Source organism: Rhodotorula graminis (assembly GCF_001329695.1).
Source record: "Rhodotorula graminis WP1 unplaced genomic scaffold RHOBAscaffold_13, whole genome shotgun sequence".
In the NCBI taxonomy this organism is placed as follows: domain Eukaryota; kingdom Fungi; phylum Basidiomycota; class Microbotryomycetes; order Sporidiobolales; family Sporidiobolaceae; genus Rhodotorula; species Rhodotorula graminis.
This window is the reverse complement of record NW_017264940.1, coordinates 61,164-86,698: the sequence shown is the minus strand read 5'-3', so window position 1 is coordinate 86,698 and position 25,535 is coordinate 61,164. Positions and strand designations below refer to the sequence as shown.

Below are 25,535 nucleotides of genomic sequence, written 5' to 3'. Positions count from 1 at the left end.
TCTCGACGGCGCGCCGGAGGTCGCTCGAACGCCGAGGCCGAGGAGACGAGCGACCCTGGCCCGCTCGAGCGAGCGAGGCTGCACAGCGAGGTCTCAGTCGCAAGCTCGCAGCCTCGCAGCTCGTCCCTTGAAGCTCAGGCCGCGAGGCAAGAGCCGGGTAGAGTCGTGCGAGGACGAGGCGAGAAGGCGTGGGAGCGGCGCGCGACGACGGGCGCGAGCTCGCGGTAGCTCGAGGGCATGCCGAGGTGGGAGCTGCGCAGCCTGGGCTCGAGCAAAGTGGACCTGAGTGAGCGGGAAGAGGCAGGAAGGTGTCCAAGTGGTCGTCGTCGTCGTCGGTGCGGCCAAGTCGAAGCTCCGAGGAATCGCCCCCTCGGTCGCCCTCACGCACGCACACCTCGCCAGCTAGTCCAAGCCATGCTCCGCTCGACTGCTCTCCGTGTCGCCCGCCCGGCACTCGCCCGCTCGTACGCCGCCCAGGCCCAGGTCGCACCCGTCGCCCTCAACAACGTAAGCCACCCCCCCTCCTCCTCCTCGCTCCTCACCCACGGCCACCACAGCCCTCTGGGACCCCGATCAAGTCCCGAGACTCACCATGTTCTCCTCTACAACCACCCCGTCCATCCACCCGACCCCCCTCGCCGCCTGATCTCGCCCTGTGACCCCCTTCGCCCTCAAACCCGCCGACCAACCGCTGGCCCCGCGACTCGTTCCGCCTCTACGACAACTCGTCCCGGCCGCCTGTCGTCCTCCCCACCATCGTCCTCGCCGTCGCTCGATACCCGGCCACCTCGCCCGCTCGCCCCCGCCGTGCAGATCGAGGCGTCGTGGAAGACCCTCACCCCGGCCGAGCAGGAGCAGACGTTCAAGCACCTCGAGGACCTCCAGAAGAAGGACTGGAAGGAGCTCACCCTCGACGAGAAGAAGGCCGGTGCGTCCCCACCTCGCTTTCTGTGCTCTCCTCGCGCGCGCGATCACTGACTCCTCCCCCTTCTCCACCGACCCCACTCGCAGCCTACTACGTCGCCTTCGGCCCGCACGGCCCGCGTGAGCCCATCCAGGCCAACGGCGGCAAGACCCTCGCCGGCACCCTCGCCGCCGTCGGCGTTGCGACCCTCCTCTTCTACTTTGTCCGCAAGGGCGGTGCGTCCCCTCTCTCTCTTCCCCTCTCGGCTCTCGTGCGTGTACTGACGGTCGCCCTCACACTCCCTCTACCTCTTGCACCTCGCCCACCCCTTCCTGCCGCCGTACCGCATCGTCGCCGCCGTCCTCCTCGCCCGCCGACCCCACCCTCCTCGCCGACTCGCCCTCTCTCCCTCCTTTCGCCACCGCTCTACGCGCATCTGCACGCACGCGTTATGCGCTCCTCGACGACACCCGACACTCGCATCCGCCGCCGTCGCCGCCAAACTCGCGTCGTCGTCGCCAGGCAAGGAGACGCCCAAGTCGATGTCGCGCGAGCACCAGGAGGCGGCCAACGAGATGCTCAAGGGCCAGCGGTCGGATCCTTACAGCGGCTTGAGCGCTTCCGGATATTCTGGCAAGGGCGAGTCGTTCTTCCTGCGAAACTGGCGCGACTTGGGGTCGAGGAGGCGCCAGGCGGCGGCCAGACTTCCTCGTCGCCCCCTCGCGCCTCTCTCCCCTTCTCGACTCTCTCAGCCTCACTGACACACACTCTGCCACCTCCTGCAGGCCAGGTCACGCTCTAAGCGCGCCCCACCACTCCGCCTCGTCCCAAAAGCTCCCCCTCTCTTGGCGTCCTCCCCCTCGCCCTCGCCTCTCTTTCCTCCCCTCCTCCCCTCCCACTATCGGTGCCCTATCATCGGTGGCCCTCCTCCCTCCCTCTCCCTCCCCTCCTCAAGCGCACGGTGTCGTTCCTAGCCATGCGCCGAGGTGGTTCTCGTCGTCGTCGGTGCGGTCGGGCCCCGAGGAGGATTGGGCCGCCGAGGAGGGGAGCGAGCGTCGCAGGAGGAGATGTAGAGCGTGCATGGGTGGTGCGCAACCTGGTTTTCGTTCGAAACTGGCGGGGCGACGACGAGAGCGAGAGCGAGAGGAGAGGTCCGGGCGCGAGGGCGAGAGACTCTTTCTTGCGAGCGATTCATCTACTTCGTGCCCAGTACCGACGGAGCTCTCTCGAGAGCCACTCGTCGAGAGGAAGGAGTGGGCTCGCAGCTCTCGAGACCGCCTCGCGCCGAGTCCAAGTGAGCCGAATCCTGCAAGTGCACGCCTGCTCTGCCCTTCTCCTCCTCCTTCCCGCCCTCATCCCGCACTACGTTGCGCCCTCGCTCGCCGCTCATGCCCGCCGCTGCTGCTGCGGCTGCGACGGCGGCTGCGGGACCCACTGCCCCTGACCCTGGCCCGGACCCTGCTGCTGCCCCTTGCCGCCGCCGCCGAGCTTCTTCTGTGCGTCGTCGAACCGGCGCACGACGACCTCGCACTTGATGGTCTGCGGGCGAGAGAGCGCGCGCGAGTGAGCCGACGATGCTGCGAGGCGCAGAGGGCGAGACGAGGAGGACGAGAGAGGAGAGAGAAAGAGAGGGACGCACCCTGCAGAGCTCCCTCGCGCCGGCCGCGCTCTTGAGCTCTTGAGGGAGGAGGCTCAGGCCTGCAGAGCGCTCGACCGACTCGACTGCGTCACGATCACGCCGGTGTTAGCGCTGCTCGCTGCGCCTCTTTGAGCGCAAGGGAGGAGAGCTGGGAGAAAAGAGAAAGGCGCAGTGCGCGACGCACCTGGCACGCTAAAGCTCTCGAGCCTCGCCTCGTCCGGGATGGCCTCGTTCGGGAGCACGAACGCGCCCTGGACCCACTCCTTGCCGTCGCCCATGGCGCCCGCGCCGCCCCCGGCGGCCGACTTGACGAGCGAGAGCGGCGACGACGATGAGGGCGCGCGAGAGCAGATGAGGACCTTGGCAAAGTGGGTCGGGACGGCTGCGAGGGAGCGCAGACGAGTCAGTTCGTGAAGGAAGGAGAAGGGAAGGGAAGAGTGAGAGGGACGAACCGATGGTCGGCGCGCCGCCTTGAGGCGCGATCATCTCGTAGGACTGCGGACGAACGGCGAGTCAGGCGCACGCTCCGAAGCGCCGAAGAGAGAGAGAGAGACGAAAGGGACGCACCACGCGCCACTTGCCGTCGCGGCCGTCGCGCTTGGGGAGGAAGAGCGGGACCGTGAAGACGTAGACGTCGTCGAACGACTTGGTCAAGTTGCGGCAGAACTGCGTGCGTGACAGGTCCGCCTGTCAGTCTCTGTCGCAGGAGGGAGAGGGAGCTGCCAGTGGGCGACGCACTGCCTCGAGGTAGGCCCAGTAGTGGCGGTTGAAGCCCTCGCCGACCTGCGGCGCGATGTTGCTGAGGAGGAACGTCTCGGCCATGGCCGTCTGGCTCTGCTTGGCGTCGGCGGCCGGGACCATGTGCCCTCGATCGTACCCGCTCTTGAAGTAGTCGAGGAGCTTGGCGCGGAACAGCTCGGGAACGGCCTCGTCCTCGACGAAGCGCGCCATCTGGCGGTCGCCCCCGCCCGACTGGAGCGACGCCGCCGTTAGGTGCTCGGCCGTCCAGGCAGGGATCTTGTTGCGGCGGTCGTAGGCGGCCGTGTAGGCTTGGCGCACGAGGAGGTCCGAGATGGGGCCTGCGCGCGAGGAGGTGGACGAGAGGTGGCCGAGGCGGCGGGAAAGTCGGGGAGGGGGCAGCGGCGATGATGTCGGTCAGATCTGCGGTGCGTCGCACGGCCTAGAGAGGGCGAGAGGGGGCGCACCGATGGTTCCGCCGTTGACAACCCGGTCCCTGACCTCCCTCGCCGGCAGACCACCGCCGATGACCTGCGCCGGTCCCGCACCCGGTCCTGACACGCCCTTGCCGACCGACGGAGGGCCCTGCTGCGCTGGCGAGCTCGGCTGCGCAGGTGACGGACGCTGCTCCTTGCGGAGCGAGAGGGCGCCGGCTGCACCGAGCGCGACGCCCGAGACGACGGCGAGCGACAGGTGGACGATGCTGGAGCTCATGTTGGAGTCTGAGCGGCTCGGCTAGTGCGCAGGCGGTATGCGGAGCGAGTGAGCAGGTCGAGACCGCCAACTTGAGCAACCGCCGGCTCGACGTTGACCTTTCGACTTCGTCCGCTCTCAGCGACACCTCGTGCGTCTCTCGAGCACCTCTCGCAGACCGTCGCCAGAGAGTGGAGTCACAAAAGCGCCCGCCGCCGCCGACGAAGGCGGGTTTTCTAGGTTGCAAAGGAGAGAAGCCGCGAAGGGAGGGGGGAGTATCACGTGAGGGAGAGAGGGAAAACACAGAGGGGAACGACCGCAGGCAAGCGAGAGAGAGTGCGAGAGAGAGAGAGAGGAAGAGAGAGAAGGTGACGACGCTCAGACGGTCGAGGTGAGCGAGTCCATCTTGTTCGAGCCCTTGGAGCCAAACTGCGGGCAGCCGTCCTCGTACAGGTCCGAGTCGTCCTTGGCAAAGTGGTGGATCTGTTCGTGCGTGTGCGAGAGAGAGAGAGAGAGTCAGTGTCGTGTCGTGGGCCGTCGTCGTCGTCGCTCGCTCGGGCCCCCGTTCTCCTCCTCCTCGACTTTGCGCGACAAAAGAGTCCGACTTGCCTCCTCGCGCTCGCGCCCACGGAGCCACATCGGGTTGGTGCCCTTGTAGTAGATGTCCTCCCACAGGGTCTTCTCGAGAGAAGGCTCTGGGGAGGACTTGGCGTCGGCGACAGCCTTCTCGACAATCGCGCGAGCCTCCTTGTCAATCTTCTTGAGCTCGGCCTCCTCGACGACGCCCCACTCGAGGAGGAGGTTCTTGAGGCCAGTGATCGGGTCGTTGCTCGAGCGCATGTGCTGGATCTCCTCGCGCGTGCGGTACGTCGTGCCCGGGTCCGACATCGAGTGGCCGCCGTACCGGTAGGTGACCATCTCGAGCAGGAGCGGGCCCTTGCCCGACGTCGTCCACTCCTTGGCAAACTTGACGGCGCGCATGACGGCGAGGACGTCCATGCCGTTGACCTGTCGGGCCGAGGGGAAGGCGAGAAGGTCAGTCACGACGCTCGACTCGACGCTCCTCACGACTGGGCCCTCCCGACGAGAACCAGAAAGCGCACCTGGATGCCCGGGATGGTGTCGCCGCGCTGGAAGTACTTGGTGTTGGACGACGAGCGGGCGGCCGACGTGCCCATGCCGTACAGGTTGTTCTCGCAGACAAAGACGCAGGGGAGGTTCCAGACTGCGGCGCACGGTCCCTCGAGTCAGTCTCGACCTCTGCGAGAACGAGAGAGAGAGAGACAGGAGGACGCACGCTTGGCCATGTTGTACGCCTCAAAGACCTGGCCCTGGTTGGACGCGCCGTCGCCGTACATGGCAAAGGTGGCGTGCTCGTTGTCCTGGCCGAGGTACTGCTGCGCGAACGCGATGCCGGCGCCGAGCGGGACCTGCGCGCCGACGATACCGTTGCCGCCGAAGAAGCTGTGCGAGGGAGAGGTCCGAGGGGAGGAGTCAGTCGGGCGCTCGACGACGACGACGACGGCGAGGGGCGAAGGAGGCGACGTACGTCGGGGTAAAGATGTGCATCGAGCCACCCTTGCCGTGCGACATGCCCTCCTGGCGACCGAGGAGCTCAGCGATGACGCCCTTGATCGTGCCGCCACGGAGGACCGCGAACGGGTGGCAGCGGTACGCCGTGATGATCTTGTCGTCCGTCTTGATGGCGTGGTGCATGCCGACCGAGACGGCCTCCTGTAGAGCGTGAGAGAAGGGAGGCAGGGTGAGCGGCGCCACTTTCGGCCGACGAGACGACAACGAGGAGGAGCAGGGACGGACCTGGCCGATGGCGAGGTGGCAGAAACCGCGGATCATTTTCTGCAGACGATAAGGGAGAGTCAGTTGGCGTCGACTCGTGGAACGTCCATGGGCAGGGAACGCGACGAGAGGACGCACGGCCTTGTACAGCTGTGGGGGAGGGGGCGAAGGTCAGCGAGTTGAACCTCGAGGCGCGCAGATCGAGGAATCGAGAGGGTGCGCACCTGGTCGCAAGCCATCTCCATGCGGCGCATCGAGACCATGTCGTTGTAGATCTGGACGAGCTGCTCCTTGGACACATCGTGCTCGAGCGAGGGGATGTCGGTCTTGTACGCCTGGAAGTACTCCTCCGGGTGGCGGAGCGTGAGCGTGTCGCCGTTGTCCTTGACGAGGTTGGTCCCGACGGCGCTCGTGTTGACGCTGCGCGCCTGGACGCGGGCGGCGTTGGCGACGAGGCGAGGGGTAGGGGCAACGCGGCGAGCCTCGAGGGCGACGCGGGCGGCCGAGGGGATGCGGGAGCGGAGCATGGTCGAAGCTGCGGGTGGGCTCTGGGTCGAGGGCGAGGCACACGCAGGCAGAGAGGGACGGGCGAGAGCAGAGGAGGGAGGACGAGGCGAGCCGCGCCCAACAATCGACTTCGCGCTCGGAGCCACCTCTCAGCTGTCCCACAGCCTGTGTGCAGGCCTCGATTTGCTCGAGCCGTGCACCAGCACTCTACAGCGTCGCCTTCAGCCCACCGCCAGCCGCCCACGACGTGTCGCCGGCCCCATCGCTTCCGAGCCTGTCCACCTCCCTCAGCCACCACCTCGACGTCGGCCCCTCACCTTTGGATGTTGCGGGGCGGTAGCACATCGTGCGCATGGACATCTTGGCAGGGCGGGGACGCGCGCGCGGGCCGCGGATCTGCCTCCTCGTTGTCCTACACCCCTTTCCCTTTCGCCTCGCCTCGACGAGCTGATGAGGCTTTGGCCGACTCTGGTCGCTCTCGTAGATATTGGGGCGGCCCAGTGGCAATGCAGACCTATCTCCTGAGCGACTGTGCGGCCGCGCGGCCCTCGAGAGACGCCTTGGGTGGCTCAGCGCCCTCGCGAAGTTTCTCGCCTCCGACCGTCCCTCATTCGCGCCTGCGTCGTCGGCCTGGGTCAGTTCTTTGCACCTCGCCGAGAGTCCTGACTCACGAAAGGTTCCGGCAGAGTGATCTCGAGAGCAAAGAGAGCTCAAGAAGATTGACAAGGAGGCTCGCGCGATTGTCGAGAAGGCTGTCGCCGACGCCAAGTCCTCCCCAGAGCCTTCTCTCGAGAAGACCCTGGGGGAGGACATCTACTACAAGGGCACCAACCCGATGTGGCTCCGTGGGCGCGAGCGCGAGGAGGCAAGTCGGACTCTTTTGTCGCGCAAAGTCGAGGAGGAGGAGAACGGGGGCCCGAGCGAGCGACGACGACGACGGCCCACGACACGACACTGACTCTCTCTCTCTCTCTCGCACACGCACGAACAGACCCACCACTTTGCCAAGGACGACTCGGACCTGTACGAGGACGGCTGCCCGCAGTTTGGCTCCAAGGGCTCGAACAAGATGGACTCGCTCACCTCGACCGTCTGAGCGTCGCCTTCTCTCTCTCTTTCTCTCTCTCTCGCACTCTCTCGACAGGGTCAGACGAAAGAACGAGACGTCTATGCAAGCCCCCTCTATCTCTACGACCTCGTCCCGCTCCCTGTCGCCGCCGCACCGCCTGAGCTCGTCGAACGGCCTCGCCAGCGGCGCACCTCGCTCGTCGAGCCGGCTCAAGGCCCGAGACGCCGAATGTCGGCGCTCGACGCCTTGCCGTCGAGGACGAGCTCGGCCATGACCTGCCCCGTGCCGGGACCTGCGGGCGCGAGGACGGGGCGCGAGGGTCAGTCGGCGGTCGAGCGACCGGGAGCAGGCGCTCGAGGCTTTGCAAGGAAAGGTAAAGAGTGAAAGAGAGCGAGGACGCACCGTTGCAGATGCCCCAGCAGCTGTGCCCCGCAGCGACGAACACCCCCTTGTCGCCCTCGCCCTCGATCCGGCCGAGCACAGGGTCACCGCTGCCGACAGGGAGGTAGCACGCTTGCTCGCGCTCGACCGTGACGCCGGCCTCCTTGCTCAGGTGCGACGGCGAGAGCTGCGCCGTCTGGGCGACGAGGCGCGCGATGGCCGCCTTGTCGACGGTGACGGACGAGGCGTGCGAGGGCAGAGGGGACGAGTCGGTCGGGCCACAGGCGTAGGCGGTGCCGTCTGGGCGGTCTGTGGGGCGCAGAGAGGGTCGTCAGGGTCCATCCGGCGGGGCAAGAAGCGTCCCTACGAGATGGGCGCCGTCTCTTTCGGACGGCGACAATCTCGTGCGCTCGCATGTGGTCGCACGGGAGAAAGAGAGAGACGGCCCGACGCACTGTAGATCTCGGGCTCGGCGTGGCCGCTCTTCTCCTTGATGCTCGTGAACAGCGCCTGGGCGGGCAAGTCGCGCCCCTCGGCCGTCCGAAGCACGACCGAGTGCGCCCTGCTGCCCTCGATGTCGGCCGCCCTGCCCGCCTTGGTCGCGAGTCCGAGCGTCGCGAGGAGCTTGCCCGTCCACGGGCCGGCGGCGACGACGACCTGGTCGACGTCGAGCGACGGCGGGCACGGCGCCGAGGCGCGCACGGCGACGGGCGTGTTGCTGTTGGGCGCCGAGGGGGCGAGGACGGCGCCCTCGTCGAGCGGGTCGAGCGAGAGCGTGTAGCGGCCCGACGAGGTGCGCGTGAGGCCCGTCGCGGAGCCGTACACGAGGCGGACGCCGAGCGCCTGGGCCTCCGAGACGAGGTGGCGCGTGAACTGCTCCGGGTGGACCTGCGCCGTCGTGTCCTTGCTGCCTGCAGATGGTGAACGAGGGAGAGTCAGTCTCGAGCCGGCTCAAGAAGCGGGAGGACGAGGAGGGACGGACCGAGAATGTCGGACGAGGTGACGAGGTCGTGGTTCAACCAGGGGAACAGGTCGGCGCCCTTGAGGCGCTTTTGGCGTGCGGCCTTGCCACTCGCGGCGTTGAAGTCGGCCGAGACGGAGAGCGTGTCGAGCTGGCGGTAGCCGTACTTGGCCGCGCCGTCGAACTCTTTGGCGAGGTCGGCATGGAGCTTGTACGACAGGGCGGCGAGCGAGGCGGTCGCGGGTCTGGGGGCGCAGTTGTCAGTCAAGTAGTTCTCATTCCAGGCCCGACTCGTGGACGCAGAGGGGAGCGAGAGGGATAGAGACGGACCCGTGCCAGTCGAGAGCGAGGAGGCCACCGGCTTTGCCACTGGCACCTGCGGCGACGGCACTGCCCTCGACGAGGGTGATGTCGACCTTGATGCCCTTGGTGCGGGCGAGGCGTGCGAGGAAGAAGGCGGTCGAGGAACCGATGATGCCGCCGCCGACGACGGCGACCGAGCGAGGTGCGGTCATGGCGAGTTGAGGTGAGAAAGAAAGGGCGAGTGGCGCGTTCGAATATGTGGCTCTGCGCGGATGCTCTGGACGGTGCGCAGCAGGGGCTTGACCTAGCGAGTGAAGAGAACGAAGCCAAGAGGGAGGGAGACGGTCGGGAGGTGGAGCTCCTCTCGCTCCCCTCTCGCTCTCGCACCAGAGCAGCCGCGCCAGCTATTGCCGCACCACCAGCCATGAGCACACCGAAGCCCCGCTTCTTCCTCGGCTCGAAACGCGGTGGCGCCTCGACCTCGTCGTCGCGCAACCCTCCCGCCTCGTCGTCGTCCTCGCGCGCCACGCCAGGCGGCTCAAAGGCCCCGCCGCCGCCGCCAGACGCTCCGATCCTCAATCCAGAAGGCGACCGCCGCATCACCGAGTTCTCGAGCCCGGACGACGTCTGCGGCGTGTGCAAGAACGACCGCTACCTCAACCCCAAGCTGCGCCTCATGGTCTCGAAATGCTACCACAAGATGTGCGCCCCTCTCTCACTACTGTCCTCGTCGACCGCCACGAATTAACCGCTCGCTCCCCCGTCCCCTCGGTCGTCCTCCTCATCTTCATCAGGTGAGCTCCTCTTCCTCCTCTCCCTCTCTCCCTCGGGGTTCAGGGGACTCGAGCGCACTTCCATGACACTCAGCTAACCCTCCAGTACTGCCCACCTCCTGCGCAGGTGCGAGTCGTGCCTCGACCGCCTCTTCTCCCTCGGCCCCGAGCCGTGCCCCGTGTGCGGCCAGACGATCCGCAAGAACCAGTTCCAGCCCCAGATCTTCGAGAACCTCGAGGTCCAGAAGGAGGTTGCCGTCAGAAAACGCACGGCCAAGATGTGCGTCCCTGTCTCTCGTTCCCCTCGGCCCCCTCTTTCCCTCGCCGCCGACTGCAAGTGCCTCGTCGAGGTACAGCACGACTGACTCTCCTGTCCTCCCTCCTACCCTGTCTCGTTCTACGTACTCGCCATCGACCTGCCGATCGCCTGCACGCCTTCTCGACGCACCTCCATGCAGCTTCAACAAGCTCCCCGAGGACTTCGCCTCCCTCGAGGCCTACAACGACTACCTCGAGGAGTACGAGGCCATCACGTTCTCGCTCATCCACTCGATCGGGTCGGACCTCGCGACGACCGAGGCCAAGATCCGCTCGTACGAGCTGCAGAACCGCCAGTCGATCGAGGACAACGAGGAGCGCCGCGCGAGGGACAAGGACGACCTCGAGCGGCGAGAGCGGGGCGAGCGCGAGTGGAGGGAGAGCGAGAGGAGGAGGTACATCGAGGAGGAGGAGCGGCGAGAGCGGGAGCGAGAGGAGGAGCGCAGGAGGATCGTCGACGAGCTGGTGCGTCCTCATCTCTCTCCTCGCCCTCGTGCTCTCGCGCACCCTCTCTTTTGCCTGAGCTCACGCCTCTCGCGTACGCAGGGCTCGTCCGACGCGTCCGCCGCCCAGATCCTCGCTCTGCACCGCAAGCGCTCGACCGCGCGCAACTTTTCCCCACCAACCTCCTCCTCGACCGACCCCTCCCTCAAGCTCAAATTCCTCGCCAACCTCGCCGGCCCCTCTTCCTCGTCCCAGCCCCCTCCAGAAGCCGCCTACGACCCGCTCCTCGACCCGCTGTCGGACCTCTCGCTCTACGCGCCCGCCGCCGCGCCATTCTCGATCCTCCCGCGCAGGTCGCACGCCGCCGCCGGCGCGCCGACGTACGACCCGACGCTCGGAGCACTCGTGCGTGAGGCGGGACGGGACGACTCGGGCGGGTTCAGGGCAGAGGAGGTGTGGGAGAAGGCGGTGCGGTGCGCGCTCGGCGGGTTGTGGGACGCGCCGAGGGGCTGGAGCTCGGCGGCAGAAGGTGCGGCGGGCGCAGTGGGAGGGACGACGAGCATGGAGGTCGACGTTGGGGCGTAGCAGGAGCGTGCAGCTGAGCTTACGTCGCCCTCGAGATCGTGCATCGGTCGGCCTCGAGAGCAAGGTGAAGCGCTCGCTCTTCGACGTCGGCCTCTCGTCCACTCTCAGTCTCTCAGAGCACACATTCCCTCGCTCTCTCGCTCGTGAAAGTCGGACAGACGGACAAGCTCGCTCGTGATGACGCTCGCAGCTCGAGTTCCACGTCCTCGCGCTGCTTCTCGCCTCAATCGCCCTCGCTGGGTGTCCTTCCTCCGCTCAGTACCGCACCCTGCCTCGCCCGTACACGACCTGCTGCCTCTCGCTCAGCTCGGCGCGCGGGTACGAGCGGTGCGCGAGGCTGTGCGCCGGGCCTGCTCCGGCCGCAGGTCCGTGCGGCGGGTGCTCGGGGATCTCCATGCCGCGGTTGCGAGCGAAGGAGCGCCATAACGCGGCCTGCGAGGCATCAAAGAGGTCAGTGAAGAGCTCTCGATGCCTTCAGAGAAAGCGAAAGGGAGCGACGCACCAGCTCGTCGTCGCGGTTGGCGTGCGGCGCCTCGCGCCGAAAGTGCTCGAGGTCGGCGTTGACGCGCTTCTGTTAGGGTACAGACTGTCAGAGAGCCAACTGAGAACGTCGACGAGTGCAGAGAGAAAGAGAAAGTGGTCGAGACGCACACGCTCGCGTTGTTGGACGGCGTGCCGCTGCTCGTCCCGGGCGACGCGCATCTCTAGAGCATCCTCGATGAGGCGATGCAGGCGCGGAAAGTGGCGCTTGTCCATGTCGGGCTATTTGGCCGATGAACAGGTGAGCGGGCGCGCCATAGACGCTCGACGAGTGAGAGAGGGTCGAGCGCACCAGATCGCGGAGACGAACAGCGGCCGGACACGACTCCTCGAGCTTGTCACGCACGACAGAAAACTCGCGCAGAGCCTGCGCCCGCATGCGCTTGTCCTGGTCGTCGAACTCCCACGCCGAGATCTGCGTCGTGACGCCCGCCTCGAACCACTTGTTGGTCGCGAGGCGCCACTGCTGCGGGTGCTCGCCTGGAGGCGGCGACTGGCCGATCTTGTGGACGAGGTAGGCAAGGCGACAGAAGGTCTGCGAGGGAGGGAGCAAGCGAGCTTGAGGCTGAATCGCTGTGTACGACGACGACGAAAACGTGAGGACGGACCGTGCGCATGCCGCCGAGCGTGTCTGAGGTGAAGCGGATTTTAGGCTGCGGGCTCGAGGAGAGTCAGTACAAGTCCATGGGCTGACAATGCTCGAGGGACGCACAGCTTCGTCGTCCCAAGGAAGGACGAGCGCCGAGATCGAGGCGTATGCGGCCCTCGCGCGCTCCAAGTCGTCGAGAAGCATGTCCTGCTGCGCTTCGGGCCACATGGGCCACCAGTCAGGCTCGAGGAAGTAGTTCATGTCCGCGAGCCACTCGTCGCGCTGCTTGTCGAAGCGTGCGTTCGCTGCGGAGCTGCTGTCCGCGCGCAGGCCGGCGGCGACGTACGCTGCCGCGACGGCTTGTGCGGCTTGCTGCGAGTCGAGGCCTCGCATGACGTGGGGCTGAGTAGCAGCCATATGTCGGGTGGCGCAGTGAGCGCGAGAGGGAGTCTAAGAAACGCCGCGCCGCAAGCGTCGCCCACCGTCCAGAAAGCCGCGGACTCTCCGGGCAGCACGCCGACGCCGAGAAGCGCCGCAAAGGAGCTCGAAGACGAACGAGTGATCGAGCGAGACGGCTTCGAGGGAGAAGCGTGCGGTCGGCGTCGTCGCTTTCGGACGAGCGCGCAAGAGGCTCGTGCACGAGCGCGACGAGGTGGCACGGCGAAAGCGAGCGGGGGGATCTCTTGTGTCGGCGTCGAGCGGCTCTAGGAAAGACAGTTTGACGAATCGCAGCAGCCTTTCGCCAGGCGCGCAGAGAGAAGTGTAGCGGGCGCCCGAGGTGAGCGAGCAACGGGTTCAACTTGAGAAGGTCGAGCTGGACGCAGCTGCTCAGAAGTACTGGCTTGATCTGCTCACCTGCCGCTGCCAAGGCACATCTCTGCCAGCCCGAAGAGAAGAGTGGACAGGGAGCACAAGGTTTGAAGCAGATCCTTCTCGCGGTCTCGTCGGTCGACCCGCTCAATTCGCTCCCAGCTCAGAACCTTGCCCGAACTCGCCCGTATACGACCTGCTGCCTCGACGTGAGCGGCTAGAGGCGTCGCCAGGAACCATGCGCCAGACTGTGCGCGTCGACGCCGTCGCCGTCTGGACTGTGCGGCGGCAGCGTCGGGATGGCGATGCCGCGGCTCTGAGCGTACGCTCGGAGGATCTCGGCCTGTGGGTCGAGCAAAGAATCAGTTCGTGACTATCGGTGATGGCGACAGGCATGCCTCGAGGCCATGAAGAGGAAACAGAGGAGGAAGACGGGCGTACCTCCTCGGCACGACGATCTGCGTCGGGATGATCCTCGTGCAGGCGGTCCAGCGCTGAGTTGACGTTCGCCTGCGTCAATGAAAGTGTGTCAGACCGTCTCGTACAGGCCGCCGACTGACAGGGACGAGGGGATCGAGACGCACGCGCTCTCGCTGAGTGCGAAGCGCACGTTGCCGGCTTTGTGTCACTCGGCGCCGGCGCACGTCGATGAGGAGGTGCGCGTAGGCGAGGAAGCTTCTCGGATCGCGGATGGAGGGCTGTGAGAGGCACACATGCGGTCAGGTCGTGCAGAAGAGAAAGCTCGAGAGGAAGAAAGGGCGATTCGGGACGCACCAGGTGGTCGAGCGTCCTGTAGTCCGGGATCGTCCCGGCGAGCATGTGGCGCACTCTGTCAAGCTCGTCGACGACCTCCATGCGCTGCACGTAGCCCGCCGTGTCGAACTCGCGCGCCGTGAGGTCCTTTGCGACGCCGTCGTGGAACCACTTGCGGGTCGCGAGGCGCCACTGCTCCGGGTCGGCGTGCGAGGGCGGCGTGAGCGATATCTTGGTGACGAGATAGCCGAGGCGGTTGAACGACTGCAGGGCATGAGAACGTGAGCGCGACATTCGGCCGGCGAGGGGCCTGAGCGTGAGAGGACGACCGACGCACCATGCGCATGTGCTCCAGCACCGTCGAGAGCATCTTGGGGCTGATCTGTTGGGCTGAAGCGTCGACGAAGGCTCGATACGGAGAGAGAGGGCGAGACGAGGGACGCACCATGCCGTCCTCGAGCGGGTCGCGCAGCACCGCCGTCGCGTACACCGCCCTGACTCTCTCCATCTCGTTGCGGAACTCTTCTCGGCGCGCCTCGGGCCACGTAGGCCACCAGTCGGGCTCGAGCCGGCGGTTCATGTCGCCGAGCCAGCGCTCGGCCTGCTCGGTGAAGCGCTCGCGCGCCGCGGGCGTCCTGACGGTGCGCAAGGCGGCGGCAACATAGGCGTCGGCGACGGCCTCGCGGACATGCTGCGAGTCGAGCCCTCGCATGGCGTTGAGCTGAGGAGCAGCCATAGCCCTGGAAAGAAGAGGCGAGCGACGGCGACAAGAAGGAGAAGAAGCGAGGCAGCTTCGTTCGAGGACGAGCGCCGATCTCGTCGCCAAGGAGGGCAGACGCTCGTGCGACGCTCGAGAGAGGAGAAGTGGAGAGAGCGACCGTCGCCAGGCGGACAGGAGCCGAGGCGAAAGCTCGTCGGCGACGCGAGTGCGCCGAACGGGGCGAGAAGCTGGAGAGGCTCGAGCGTCTCTCGTCGGCCCGAGCGTCTCTCGTCGAGACGGGCTCGAGCGAGCGGCTGGCACATCTGCTGCTCGATTGCGAGTGCTGCAGGTCGACGACGAGGCTATTTCGGGTCGAAGGAGGCTGCGACGCTGCGGGCGAGGACGGGAGAGGGCGCGGTCAGGGACGGTCTTGCTGGCTCGGCGAGGGCACGAGCATGCTCGAGAGCGCTCGGAGAAAGAGGAGAGAGAGACGTACTGGGCCTGCAGCATCGTCCTCGTCCCGAAACGGTCGGGATAGTCGGTCGCCGAGTGGTACACCCTGCGACGCGAGGAGGGCTCGTCAGCGGTCGTACAGGACGACGACGACCTCAAGAGAGGCAAGGGCACAGGCGAGGGGACGGGTAGAGGGAATAGGGTGGGAGGAGAGAAAGGCAAGGACGCACGCTCGGTTGTCGAAGATGACCAAGTCGCCGACCTCGTACGCGTGGGCGCAGATGCGCTCGGGCACGAACGCCTTGCGCTGCAGCGCCGCGAGGCGCGAGCGGATCTCGGACAGCGACGTAATCGAGGTGCCGCTCGGCGGATGGTGGATGGCGCGCACGGCCTGTTGGGCAAGAGGCAGGGTCGGCTCGAGTGAGTTCGGAAGGAAAGAGAGGGAGGGCGAAGGACAGGAGGACGGGCGACGCACGACCGAGTGGACCATGAGCGCCTTGTCGCCCGTGCGGTGATGCTTCCACACGAGCGGGTACGTCTTGACGTCGGCCGGGTCCCACGGCGGCAGGTCGTCGAGCGGCATCGTGTTGTCCGGCTCGTCGAACGTGCCGAGGCCGTTCGAGTTGCCGCGAGTTGGGCCGTTCCACTGATCTGTGCCGGCGAGAGAGTGACAGGACGGTCAGGGAGAGGGTCCCGATGACGAGGTCGGGAAGGGGAGGAAGAGAGAACGGTCGGACGCACAAGGCCAAGGCGCGTACTCGACGAACCGCTCGTCGCACCACCTGCGCTCCTCGTCGCTCAGCGCCTCGTACACCGCAGTGCCGGCGACGAACCCAGTCGAGCCCGCGTCGACCTCCATCTCGAGCCCGGACCCGTCGTCCCACCGGACCGTGAGGCGCGGGTTGCGCACGCCGTCGGGCGAGATCGAGGGCGTCGCGAGGCACAGGAGCGAGGTGACGAGGGGAAGAGAGGTGCGGAACAGGGCGGCGTCCATCTGCGGGAGCGACAGCGTCAAGGACTGGGTCGGTGCAGGAGGACGGAGGAGAAGGGGAGCGGGACGCACGTGCCACCGGTGCCACCTCGTCAAGCCTGCCTCGCGCTCGGTCTCAGACAGCGGATGCTTGTGGTACGCGACGTGATCCTGCGACGCACGAAGACTGGAGTTAGTCGCCGCTCTCTCGGGGTCCGAGAGCAAGGACAGGCCAGGACGAGCAGGCGACGCACCGCCTGCTTGAGGACCCTGCCGCCGAAGCGCTCGCTCTGGATGCCGCCGCCGACGAGCTTGACCTCGGGGTGGGTGCCGATCGCGTTGCCGATGCCGAACAGGAGCGACTTCTGGCCCTTGTGCTCGACGGTTGCGTTGTTGTGGCCTTGCTCGCCCTGTCGGTCGCGAGGTACGGGCGCATCAATACAGGCTATAGGAGAGTGAGAGTGAGGGAGTGGACGCACTTGCGCTGCCGGGTCAAACGCCTTGACGACCTCGTACTGCTGTTCGGGCGCGAGCCGGTCCTGGTGCTTGACGACGACGACCTTGTACCGGTACACGGCGTCCTCGAGCGCCTTGAACTGGGGCGTCGAGCGCGCCTTGCCTGGCGTGCGGTGCGCAGGGTCGAACAGGGCCGCGAGGTCGAGGTGGGTGACGGTCGCGCCGAGGCCGGAGAGGGAGGAGGGGCCGGACGAAGGGTGCGCGAGAGGGGTGACGATGGGTAGAGGGACGGTCATAGTGGCCGCAGTCGAGGAGGGTGGTGCTGGAGCCGAGAGGAAGAAAGGGCGAGGTGGTGCGGCGGGCGTGCGGCGGCTTGATAGGCGGGGTCGGACGAGGTGGGCGGAGTCGGCCGGGTTCCACGAGGACGAGGCTGCGCGACGGTGCGGCGAGCTTTCACGGGCCGAGCCGGACTGGATGTGCTTGAGCTGGCGAGTCGTCGAAGAGCTCAGGTGCCTGTAGCGAGGAGGAAAGGCTCATCAGCTCGGGCGAGGTTGGACGAGACGAGGAGGAGGAGGGGAGAGGACTTACCCTCGCGGGAGGACTGCTCCGTAGCTGTACGGGATGCAGAAAAGCTGTAGCTGCTAGTGCGAGTGCCCATGGCGCAGCAGGGGCGCTGTGGAGAGAGAGTCGTCGGCTGACCCTCGTCTCGTCCTCCTCCTCGTCCTGCTCGTCGGCTCTCACTCCCGCCTCGAGCCCACACTCGACCAGTAGTGCACATGGACGCTCACCTGCGCCGCCACTCGATCGGCTCGTCGACTGGCTCGCTGTCGGACGACCTCCTGTACTCGAACGCCCACTCGGCCCCGCTCGCGTCCTCGACCGCGTTCACCTACCAGGCCGGCCCGCCAGACACCTCGTACGCCTTCTCCGACCACGAATCGCCCCTCAACGACCCGCACTCGCGCGCATCCTCGTCCCGCCGCTCGTCCTTCGCCCACTCGTCGCCTCTCGCCGCCGTCCCGCCCTCCGTCGTCCCGCTCGGCACCCTCACCACCCCCGGCACGCCCAAGGCCGCCAACACTGCTACAGCAGCACCTGGTGTCGGCACCGGGCGATCTCGCGCCCGCGCCTTCAGCTTCCTCGGCGCCCACGACGCGTACGGCGACCGCCACGATGCGGCCGGCGCAACGCCGCACACGGGCGCGACGCCCTTTGTCGGCTCGGCGTACGACTCGGCGTTCGAGCTCGGCGACGACGAGGGCGACGCCGACAGCCGCGAGGGCGACGGCGACGGCGGCGACAGTGACGACGACGGGCTCGAGATGCGCGAGGTTGGCGGGGCCGGTGCGGCGGCGGCGGCAAAGGCGAGGACGAGCGGGTACAGGACGAGGTTCCAGCCGCTCGTCAGCTACGAGCTCGCGTGGATGGCTGTCAGCGCCGCCTCGGTCCTCGGCCTCACGGTCGCCGCCGTCGTCCTCGCCTTTGTCGGTTGAGCGCGAACGAGCGAGCGAGCGAGCTCGACGCGCTCTATTCACGAGCCAGGTTCCGGTGCGTCCAAATCTCTCTCTCTTTCGACGTGTCCAGACGAGGTCGCCCGACTCACTGCTCTTCACGCCTTGCTCGCAGCTCTCGTCGTCGGCGGCAGGTCCCGCCAAGCCACCTCTCCCGCGACCCCGCTCGGTCCACAAGGACACCTCGGCCGACTCGGCTGCACATCGCGCGACCTGTCCATGCGCGAGACGGTGTCGCTCGTCCTGCCTGCGCGAGGAACAAGGCGGAGCAAGTTGCGCGAGGAGTGACCCGCCGGCCGCCTTTGTAGACTTGACGAAGCTCTTCCGGGCGCTGTCATAGATCTTCACGAGCACGAAGCGAGCGAGTTACGAGCACCAGAGAGCGGTTTGTGCGACGTCGAGCGTCTCCTCGCCCGGCCTCGCGGCGGCTCTCGCTCTCGCTCCGACACCAACCCTCGCCCACTCGGCTCGAGGCAGCACGCTGGCCATGTCGGGCATCTCGTTCAAGATCAGCGCGCCCTCGCGGCCCTCGACCGCGTCTGCGCCGCCGACCCGGCCCTCGAGCGGCGCCGGGCACCACCGCCGCGCGGCACCGGGCTCGGCTCGCCACGGCGACTCGTCGGACGAGGACGGCGAGGGGGCAGACGGGGCACAGGGCCGCGGGCAGGGCAGCAGGAAGAGGGCGCGGCTGGACCAGGACGGCGAGGAGGTGGTCGAGTTTGGGGCTGGAGGCGCAAAGAGGTGAGTCGCGCGATGACTGGCTTCCTCTCCTCGGGCGAGCCTGTGACTGCCGTGTACGTGTACTGACTAGCTCTCCTCCCCTCTGCCCCGTCCCTGCACCCGCTCCCGCCACCTGGATCCCCTCCTCCTCCTCGACCTCACCTCCTCCCGCCCCCACCCGACACCGCCGACCGCTTGCAGCAAGCACGCCAAAGCCGCCCCGGCCGGCCCGCTCGTCATCCCCGCCCTCCCGAACAAGGACTGGCGCCAAGCCGCCGAGCAGATGCGCGCCGGCCGTCCCGGCGCCGGCGGCCGCACCAAGAAGCAGCTGTACCTCCCCGAGACGGGCGGCGGCATGAGCATGACGTCGCGCATCGAGGGCGCACCGCCGCCGAATGCCTCAGCTGCAGCCGAGCTCGCCGACCAGATCAACGCGGCCCCCGTCGTCGGCGGCCTCGAGCAGCCGGTGCGGCGCGCGCGAGACGGCGAGGGCGAGGGCGCCGCCGCACCAGCCGATGCCGCACCGCCGCCGCCACCGCCACCCGTCGAGGCTCGTGCCCCGATGACGGACGAGCAGCGCGCGCTGCGAGAGCTGCTCGGGAGCGCCGAGGGCGGCGCCGGCGAGCAGGAGCAGGAGCTCGCCGCCATCTACTCGGGCCCGGACGCGCGCACCGGGCCGACCGACGAGGGCGACGCGTTCAAGCAGGACGTCTCTTCTCGACCCGACCAGGTGCGTCTCTCCCTCTCTCTCTCTCTCTCTCTCGCCCTCTCTCGTGCTCGTCGTCCTGACCATCCTTTCCCTCTTTCCCCCGCCGAGCAGTCGACCCTCGACGACTACGCGCGCGTGCCCGTCGGCCAGTTCGGCCTCGCCATGCTGCGCGGCATGGGCTGGCAGCCGGGCCAGCCTGCGTCTCGCTCGGGCCGCGCCGGCCCCACCGAGGCGTACGTGCCCGCCGCGCGGCCGCACATGCTCGGCATCGGCGCCAAGCCCATGGCCGAGGCGATGGGGGGCGCGGGAGGGGCAGCGGGCGGCAGCGGCGGCAAGGGCGGCAAGAAGGATCAGCCGAGGAGGATGGGCAGGGACGAGATGCGGTTCGTGCCGCTCCTCAAGCAGGCTCGAGCGAGTGGCGGCGAGAGCGCGTCGGGCTCGGGGCGAAGCGTGCGTCCCTCTTTCTTTTCCTCTCCTCCCATCATCGCCCCTGACAACCCTCTCTGTGGCCCACAGACGCCTCTCCCGCTCCCCTCGACCGACCGCAACGGCTCGGGCCCCTCCTCGCGCCGCACCTCGCGCTCCCCTCCCCCATCCTCGTCCCGCCGCGACCGCGACCGCGACTACGAGCGCGACCGAGGCTCGTCCCGCCGCGACAGGGACGACGAGCGCTCTTCGTCGCGCCGGGACCGCGACCGCGACGAGGGCAGGTCGTCGTCGCGGCGCGAGCGCGAGCGGGACGAGCCGCGCGATGGGCACCGCGAGAGGGAGCGGGAGCGCGAGCGAGGGTCGTCGACGAGGGAGAGGGACTACGAGCGCCGGGACGAGCGCAGGGAGCGGGACCGCGGCGACAGGAGGGACCGGGAGCGGCGGTAGCTCGGCTCGGCGGCCGGCAACTCGTCACGTTTCCTCATCCCCCTCTCTCTCTCTGCGCCACGTGGGCTCGGTCGAGCGGATCGGCCGGCTGGCTCAACGCCGAGGAGGCTGCGTTCGTCTCCTGTCCGTCGTCCGCCCGCGGCTCGTCCGGCTCGGACCCCGCTGGCTCGCCTCTGCTCTCTCGGACTCTCTGCTTCCCTCTCGACGCTCTCGCTGCGCCTGTGCGACTCTGCTGCCATGGCCGAGTACCTCGTTCAGCCCTTCCCGTACTCGGACCTCCAGGTCCGTGCCAACAACGCCGCGCGTTCGTTCGTCGAGGCGGGCCGGCGCCTGCGCATCGACCGCAGCCACGAGGCCCGCCTCGTCGCCGAGGCTGAGCGCTGGGAGAGCGCTGTCGTGGCCGAGATCGACGAGCCTTGGTGGGACAAGTGGCGCATCCGCGACCAGCGCAGCTTCCTCAATGACATGCGCGACCTCAAGACGCTGTACGACCGCCGTCCGGCTCAAGCCGGCGTCCCTCAACACCTGGTCCGTCCTCTTCTTTCTCTCTACTCGCCCTCGTCGAGCGCGCTAACCGTCGAGGACCCACAGCCCGACCTCGCCGAGCCGCGCCTCGTGTGCTGGACAACGCTGCAGACGATGCGCGAGGCGAGTCTCGCTCCGGCCTCTCGACCCAGCACCTCGCAGTCTGCTCACTCGACATCCTCGACGGCAACAGAAGTTCAGCCGCATCCAGATCGTCGAGCAGATCGTCCACCAGATCGCCTCCTCGCCTCCTCTCGACACCGACGCTGGCCTGTGGGCGCAAGATACCGGCGACTGGTTCCAGCTCGGGTTCGTCGAGCTCATCAAGCCCGCCGACTTTCACCGGGCCGACAGCCGCTTGCGACGCCGAGTCGTCGCCGAGTTTGAGCGCCTCGACGAGCACTTGCTCGCGCACCACGAGCAAGGCCGAATCAGCCGTTTGGTGCGTCCCCTTTCGCTCTCTCTGCCTCTTGTCAGATGATATGACTGACCTCGACCCGTTGGACAGCCCGCACTGAGCGACATAGAATGGTTCGGGGCGCTCGTCACCCTTCTCGAAGAGGTGCGTCCGCTCGCGCCCTCTTTCCTCTCTCCCTTGAGCGCCGTAGCTCACTCTCAGAGATCCACCTGCAGAACAGGGTTCGGCTCGGTGTGCGCAAAGGCGCCGGCCTCAAGCTCAAGGACCAGTCGGTGCGTCCCCTTTTCGACTTTCTCGACGCACGAGCCTCTCCTGGACCCTCGTCGCAGGTTCCCGCGAGCGGCGTCACTGACTCTACACGACCTGCAGTTGGCCATCGCCAACATGCTGCGTGGCCTGCCGTGGTGGCGCGCACACCTTGAGTTGCAGGAGCGTCCGCCGTCTCTCCAGCGCCCTCGCGGGTCGACCTCGTCGGTCCGCCCACCAGTTGCGCTCCCAGATATACTGACACTGCCTCGCACTCTGCAGACGCTCATCCTCAAGACGCTCACGGATCTCAGGGACGGGCCGTACTTGTCGACCCAAGAGGCCAAGTTTGTGCGTCCGCCTTTCCTCTTTTCGAGTATCGGCGACCTCGATTGCAGTCCAGCTCGCTTACGTTCTCGAGCATTCGCAGGGCGACAACATGGGGCTGCTCGACAAACTGCGCGAGGAGGAGGACGAGCGCAGCTTCAGTTCGTCAGGGCGCAGGTGCAGCGTGCAGAGCCTCGGGCACGGTCGCTCTCGGTATCGCCGCTAGCCCGCCGTCTACGGCGACCTTCTGTTTCTGATGTAGATAGATTTGCAGTCCCAGAAATCTCCCTTGCCGCTCTCGAGAAGCCCTGCAGTTTACCTTCGCAACCCGAGTCGCTCTCGCGATGGTCGGCTCGCTTCCCGTCCCTTCTGCTGGGCCGGCTCTCGGGCGCTAGATTCTGTCGCCCAATGAGAGTCGAGAGATGCGCTTGCAAGTCCGTCGGTGCGAGAGGGAGCCCGAGACAACGCCCGAGAGCTGGAGGAGCTGATGAGAATTGAGGCGGCCCGTGCGGGGCGTCGGTCGCTCATCGTCCGCCTTCGAGCCTCGCCCCTGCGCCTGCGTCTGCGCGCTCTCGAGACCTCGGCGTAGAAGCAGGTTCGGCTCGTGACGAGCGCTTGTCGGCGATTCCGCGGCTCGACCGTCGGTATGAGCGCCGGATCGTGTGCACGGGCTTCGTCTCTCCGGTCTCGGTCGCCTCCTGTCTGTCTGTCTCGCACACGTCTCCTCGCAGGGACAGACCGGAAAGTCCGCGCAAGGGAGCGATCGTCTCCCTCGCGCCCGCCAGCAAGCTGGACTGCACTTCTCGCTCCCTTTTCTCTTCTCGCACGGTCTCAACGTTCTCTAGCCCGCATGTCGACGCCGAGAGTCTCTCACGAGCAACCTGAGGCACTCATCAAGGCGGCAGGCGAGGCGTTCGCCAACTGGCGCAAGCGCAGAAAGATCGGGCGCCTCGCTCTGCGAGAGCAGATGCGCGACGAGTGGATCGCCGAGCTGCTCGCCAGCATCCCGGGCGCATGGTGGGACATGTGGCCCGCGCACGAGCAGCACATGTTCTGCAACGAGGTGTACGCGATCCAGCTCAAGTTCGATAACGGCGACCGCGACCTCCCGGGCAGCACCTCGCTTGTGCGTCCGCCTCCTCTCCTTCTGCCACGCTATGGATCGAGCGTCGACTGATGCTCTCGAAATCTCAGCCGACCACGACTGAGACGACGTGCTCGACGACGCTGTACCGCATGCGGCGGGTGCGTTTCGACCTTCCTCGCCGCTCGGACCTCCCTCCTTCTCGTCTCGCATCGTCACGCACTGACGACCTCCTTCCTCCCGCCACAGTCCGTCTGCCGCATCCGCTACATCGTCGGCCAGATCGCGCACCACTTTCCCGCCGACGAGCGGCCCGCCGTCGACGTCTGGTTCCACGACGGCTTCCTCGCGCACATGAGCGTCGCGTACTGGGACTCGCTCGGCGCTCCTTTCGGGCCCGACGCGCTTCACGCGCTCGTCGCCGTCAAGGAGTTCGAGAGCGTGCTCGAAAAGGTCGAGGCGCGCAGTGTCAGGTCGCCGGCTGAGCTGGTGCGTCCCGCAGTTCCTCTCGCTCTCGCGGATCCTTCTCTCTGTGGCAGTGCATGACTGACGAGCTCCCTCTCTGTAGCCCGACATCGGCCACGCTGTGCACTTCCCGGCGCTGCACCGGCTCATGACCGCGTTCGAGAGGCTCGTGCGTCCCCTCTCTCGTTCTCCCTCCCGAACCTCCGTCCCGCCCTCGACTCACGCCCTCCCTCACCCTCGGCCGCAGCACCCCGAGCACGCCGAGTCGAGCGAGGCCGCCGTCAAAAAGCGGCAGCGCCGCGACCGGTCCGGCTCGGACGACGACCCGGCGCAGGGCGGGCTCAAGCGCGTGCGTCCCCTCTCCTCTCCTCTCGCCTCTCTACGCCTCATCGGGAACGACGACGACGACGACGAGCTGACCCCGAACCTCGCCTTGACGCGACGCAGCGTGCGACCGACCAGGAGCTCGCCGCGGCGGCCGCGCTAGTCGACATGTACGTCCCGCGGCACAATACGCGCAGCCTCGCGCACGTGCACGCCCAGCGCGTCGAGCTGAGCCTCAGACAGAGGGCGAGGTATGGCAAGAGGTGGGCCGGCGTGTGAGGGGGTGAGGCGGAGGCGAGGGAGATGGATCGAGGTGGAGAGGGAGAGGGAGAGGAGGGCGAGGGCGTGCAACGAGACTTGGCATCCTCCGAGCTTGAGCATCGTCGACGAGAGCGCTGAAGCCGAGTCGAGCGAGCTGCGCGAGCGAGCAGGAGAGCGTTCTTGCCGAGCGAGCTACTCGCTCTCGCTCTCAAGGCGGCTCGAGCGCGGGCCGACCGGGACGAGGGTAACCTGCGATTGCTATTGAGTGACACTTCAAGCTTCATGGGGGATGGGGTAGAGACAAGGGAGGAAGGGGGGCTCGACGACGACGACGACGGGAACTACTTCTTCTTGGGCCCGCCGAGCGGCTGGCCGATGTTGGACCCGCGCAGCTTGACCTTGAGGATGCGCTCCATCTTGCCGAGGACGGCCGGGTCGGGCTTGGCCTTCATGTTCTCGTCTGTTTGAGGGCGTCGGCGGGAAGTGGACGACGGAGGGGAGAGAGGGGCGAGAGGGTCAGTCACGGCGCATCGAGAGGGACCGACGATGCCGACGCCGGAGAGAGAGAGAACGAGGGGACGCACACTCCTGGACGATGGTCGACTTGAGGTTGAGCATCTTTGCCAGGTCGCCCTGGCTGAGGGGCTTGGGCTGACCGGCCGAGTCGACGTAGCCCTGCCGCGCCTTCTGGATCACCTTGCCGAGCTCGAGCGAGACGGTCGGCGGGGGCGCCACCTCGTTCTCGCGGTCGAGCTTGGCAATCTTGGCGTGGTCGACGCCGCCGACGACCTTGTTGGCCGTGGCTGTGGGCGGGCGAGGGAGGAGGGGAAGGAGGAGAGGGGGGCATTAGTACGTGCTCGAGACTGGTCGACCCGTTGCTGTAATCGATCCAGCAACGAGCCACGACCTCGACAGGTCGTCGCTCGCTGCAAGGGGACGAGAGGACGGGCGGCGACGCACACTTGCGGTCGCCCTGCTGGGGCCGACCTGCGGGGATGCCGGCACCGCCGCCTCCCGGGCCGCGCGCCTTGTTGCCGATGATGGTCTGCAGGGGAGAAGGGGCGAGTCAGTATGAGTGTACGGGCAGCGGAAGGAGATGCTCGACTGGTCGAAGGAGGGAGGGGGCCGAGATGGCGAACGAGGGGCAGGCGAAGGCGAGGGAGGAAGGGAGAAGGGGCGGACCTGGCTGTCCCAGTCGGTGATGCTTCTGTGGAGTGGGTAGGGCGGCAGGGTGCGGGGCGAGGCGAGGCAGGGTCGAGTCGAGTCGATGAGGGAGGGAGGACGAGCGAGGTCAGCGGGGCGAGGACGGCGACAGAGGCTGCGGGAGAAAGGCGGGGACGGACCCTGCCATGGTTGCTGAGGTGTGTAAAGGTGGTCGAGAGTGCTTGGTCGCGGTGTCGACAGAGTCGCGTGAGTCGAGCGGGCGAGAGCAGCAACGTCGTCAGGGTCGGGCCAGCGGCCACAGATCACCGCTCACCGGGAGTCTCGTTCGCAGGGCAGCAGGCCGTACGACTGTCTCTTTGACAGGTCGCACCAGTCAGCCCCACAAAAGGAGGCCTGGGTCGAGGCGTGGTGGGTTTCTCGGACTTGTCGTCGACGGCGAGAGAAGGTTCCGAGCAACGACGCTCTCACGCTCTCCTCGCTCTGCATCAAGCTGCTCGTTGCACACCTGCACCAGCACCACAC

The 25,535-nt window shown here is 67.3% G+C and overlaps 12 protein-coding genes across 12 annotated transcripts; 5 read left to right on the top strand and 7 right to left on the bottom strand.

Annotated features, from left to right (window-relative positions):
• Window positions 1-813: 813 nt before the first annotated feature.
• Window positions 814-1,545, top strand: RHOBADRAFT_4629 (uncharacterized protein; the record flags this gene model as incomplete). Its single annotated transcript, XM_018414758.1, has 3 exons — window positions 814-928; window positions 1,012-1,140; window positions 1,427-1,545. Coding segments are annotated over 3 exons (363 nt in total), but the record flags the coding sequence as incomplete, so codon positions are not given.
• Window positions 1,546-2,199: 654 nt separating this feature from the next.
• RHOBADRAFT_55435 (uncharacterized protein) lies at window positions 2,200-4,017 on the bottom strand. Its single transcript, XM_018417848.1, has 7 exons — window positions 3,749-4,017; window positions 3,282-3,622; window positions 3,111-3,209; window positions 2,996-3,038; window positions 2,728-2,925; window positions 2,544-2,626; window positions 2,200-2,443 (listed from the first exon to the last, which is right to left on the bottom strand). The coding sequence occupies exons 1-7, from the start codon at window positions 3,993-3,995 to the stop codon at window positions 2,291-2,293; spliced, it is 1,164 nt and encodes a 387-aa protein (XP_018268791.1). The 5' UTR covers window positions 3,996-4,017; the 3' UTR covers window positions 2,200-2,290.
• A 335-nt stretch (window positions 4,018-4,352) lies between these two features.
• RHOBADRAFT_46336 (uncharacterized protein) lies at window positions 4,353-6,298 on the bottom strand (the record flags this gene model as incomplete). Its single annotated transcript, XM_018414769.1, has 8 exons — window positions 4,353-4,457; window positions 4,557-4,982; window positions 5,078-5,199; window positions 5,272-5,438; window positions 5,524-5,708; window positions 5,793-5,831; window positions 5,910-5,921; window positions 5,996-6,298. The coding sequence occupies 8 exons, from the start codon at window positions 6,296-6,298 to the stop codon at window positions 4,353-4,355; spliced, it is 1,359 nt and encodes a 452-aa protein (XP_018268790.1).
• Window positions 6,299-7,556: 1,258 nt separating this feature from the next.
• On the bottom strand, window positions 7,557-9,298 carry RHOBADRAFT_55434 (uncharacterized protein; the record flags this gene model as incomplete). Its single annotated transcript, XM_018417847.1, has 5 exons — window positions 9,020-9,298; window positions 8,711-8,934; window positions 8,184-8,639; window positions 7,750-8,037; window positions 7,557-7,639 (listed from the first exon to the last, which is right to left on the bottom strand). The coding sequence occupies exons 1-5, from the start codon at window positions 9,202-9,204 to the stop codon at window positions 7,557-7,559; spliced, it is 1,236 nt and encodes a 411-aa protein (XP_018268789.1). The 5' UTR covers window positions 9,205-9,298.
• A 118-nt stretch (window positions 9,299-9,416) lies between these two features.
• RHOBADRAFT_55433 (uncharacterized protein) lies at window positions 9,417-11,146 on the top strand (the record flags this gene model as incomplete). The annotated part of the gene is made up of 4 exons (XM_018417846.1): window positions 9,417-9,694; window positions 9,893-10,045; window positions 10,224-10,548; window positions 10,630-11,146. The coding sequence occupies 4 exons, from the start codon at window positions 9,417-9,419 to the stop codon at window positions 11,110-11,112; spliced, it is 1,239 nt and encodes a 412-aa protein (XP_018268788.1). The 3' UTR covers window positions 11,113-11,146.
• A 221-nt stretch (window positions 11,147-11,367) lies between these two features.
• On the bottom strand, window positions 11,368-12,634 carry RHOBADRAFT_46333 (uncharacterized protein; the record flags this gene model as incomplete). The annotated part of the gene is made up of 6 exons (XM_018414768.1): window positions 11,368-11,544; window positions 11,615-11,683; window positions 11,764-11,874; window positions 11,999-12,187; window positions 12,261-12,305; window positions 12,365-12,634. The coding sequence occupies 6 exons, from the start codon at window positions 12,632-12,634 to the stop codon at window positions 11,368-11,370; spliced, it is 861 nt and encodes a 286-aa protein (XP_018268787.1).
• Window positions 12,635-13,268: 634 nt separating this feature from the next.
• Window positions 13,269-14,540, bottom strand: RHOBADRAFT_46332 (uncharacterized protein; the record flags this gene model as incomplete). Its single annotated transcript, XM_018414767.1, has 6 exons — window positions 13,269-13,394; window positions 13,493-13,561; window positions 13,696-13,749; window positions 13,826-14,068; window positions 14,142-14,186; window positions 14,250-14,540. 6 exons carry the CDS (start codon window positions 14,538-14,540, stop codon window positions 13,269-13,271), a joined length of 828 nt encoding a protein of 275 aa, XP_018268786.1.
• A 274-nt stretch (window positions 14,541-14,814) lies between these two features.
• RHOBADRAFT_55432 (uncharacterized protein) lies at window positions 14,815-16,679 on the bottom strand (the record flags this gene model as incomplete). Its single annotated transcript, XM_018417845.1, has 8 exons — window positions 14,815-14,894; window positions 15,001-15,063; window positions 15,188-15,348; window positions 15,433-15,608; window positions 15,699-15,951; window positions 16,021-16,098; window positions 16,182-16,337; window positions 16,407-16,679. 8 exons carry the CDS (start codon window positions 16,677-16,679, stop codon window positions 14,867-14,869), a joined length of 1,188 nt encoding a protein of 395 aa, XP_018268785.1. The 3' UTR covers window positions 14,815-14,866.
• Window positions 16,680-17,159: 480 nt separating this feature from the next.
• RHOBADRAFT_55431 (uncharacterized protein) lies at window positions 17,160-18,036 on the top strand (the record flags this gene model as incomplete). The annotated part of the gene is made up of 2 exons (XM_018417844.1): window positions 17,160-17,931; window positions 18,010-18,036. The coding sequence occupies one exon, from the start codon at window positions 17,160-17,162 to the stop codon at window positions 17,874-17,876; it is 717 nt and encodes a 238-aa protein (XP_018268784.1). The 3' UTR covers window positions 17,877-17,931; window positions 18,010-18,036.
• A 320-nt stretch (window positions 18,037-18,356) lies between these two features.
• RHOBADRAFT_55430 (uncharacterized protein) lies at window positions 18,357-20,199 on the top strand (the record flags this gene model as incomplete). Its single annotated transcript, XM_018417843.1, has 4 exons — window positions 18,357-18,635; window positions 18,816-19,344; window positions 19,435-19,773; window positions 19,840-20,199. Coding segments are annotated over 4 exons (1,506 nt in total), but the record flags the coding sequence as incomplete, so codon positions are not given.
• Window positions 20,200-20,436: 237 nt separating this feature from the next.
• Window positions 20,437-23,867, top strand: RHOBADRAFT_55429 (uncharacterized protein; the record flags this gene model as incomplete). Its single annotated transcript, XM_018417842.1, has 14 exons — window positions 20,437-20,727; window positions 20,791-20,814; window positions 20,918-21,166; window positions 21,233-21,286; window positions 21,358-21,414; window positions 21,512-21,616; window positions 21,671-21,739; window positions 21,819-21,876; window positions 22,621-22,841; window positions 22,910-22,960; window positions 23,049-23,288; window positions 23,368-23,433; window positions 23,512-23,613; window positions 23,712-23,867. The coding sequence occupies 14 exons, from the start codon at window positions 20,437-20,439 to the stop codon at window positions 23,865-23,867; spliced, it is 1,743 nt and encodes a 580-aa protein (XP_018268782.1).
• Window positions 23,868-24,086: 219 nt separating this feature from the next.
• On the bottom strand, window positions 24,087-25,326 carry RHOBADRAFT_66834 (uncharacterized protein). The gene is made up of 5 exons (XM_018419096.1): window positions 25,193-25,326; window positions 25,032-25,056; window positions 24,810-24,894; window positions 24,434-24,652; window positions 24,087-24,309 (listed from the first exon to the last, which is right to left on the bottom strand). Exons 1-5 carry the CDS (start codon window positions 25,198-25,200, stop codon window positions 24,191-24,193), a joined length of 456 nt encoding a protein of 151 aa, XP_018268781.1. The 5' UTR covers window positions 25,201-25,326; the 3' UTR covers window positions 24,087-24,190.
• Window positions 25,327-25,535: the final 209 nt, after the last annotated feature.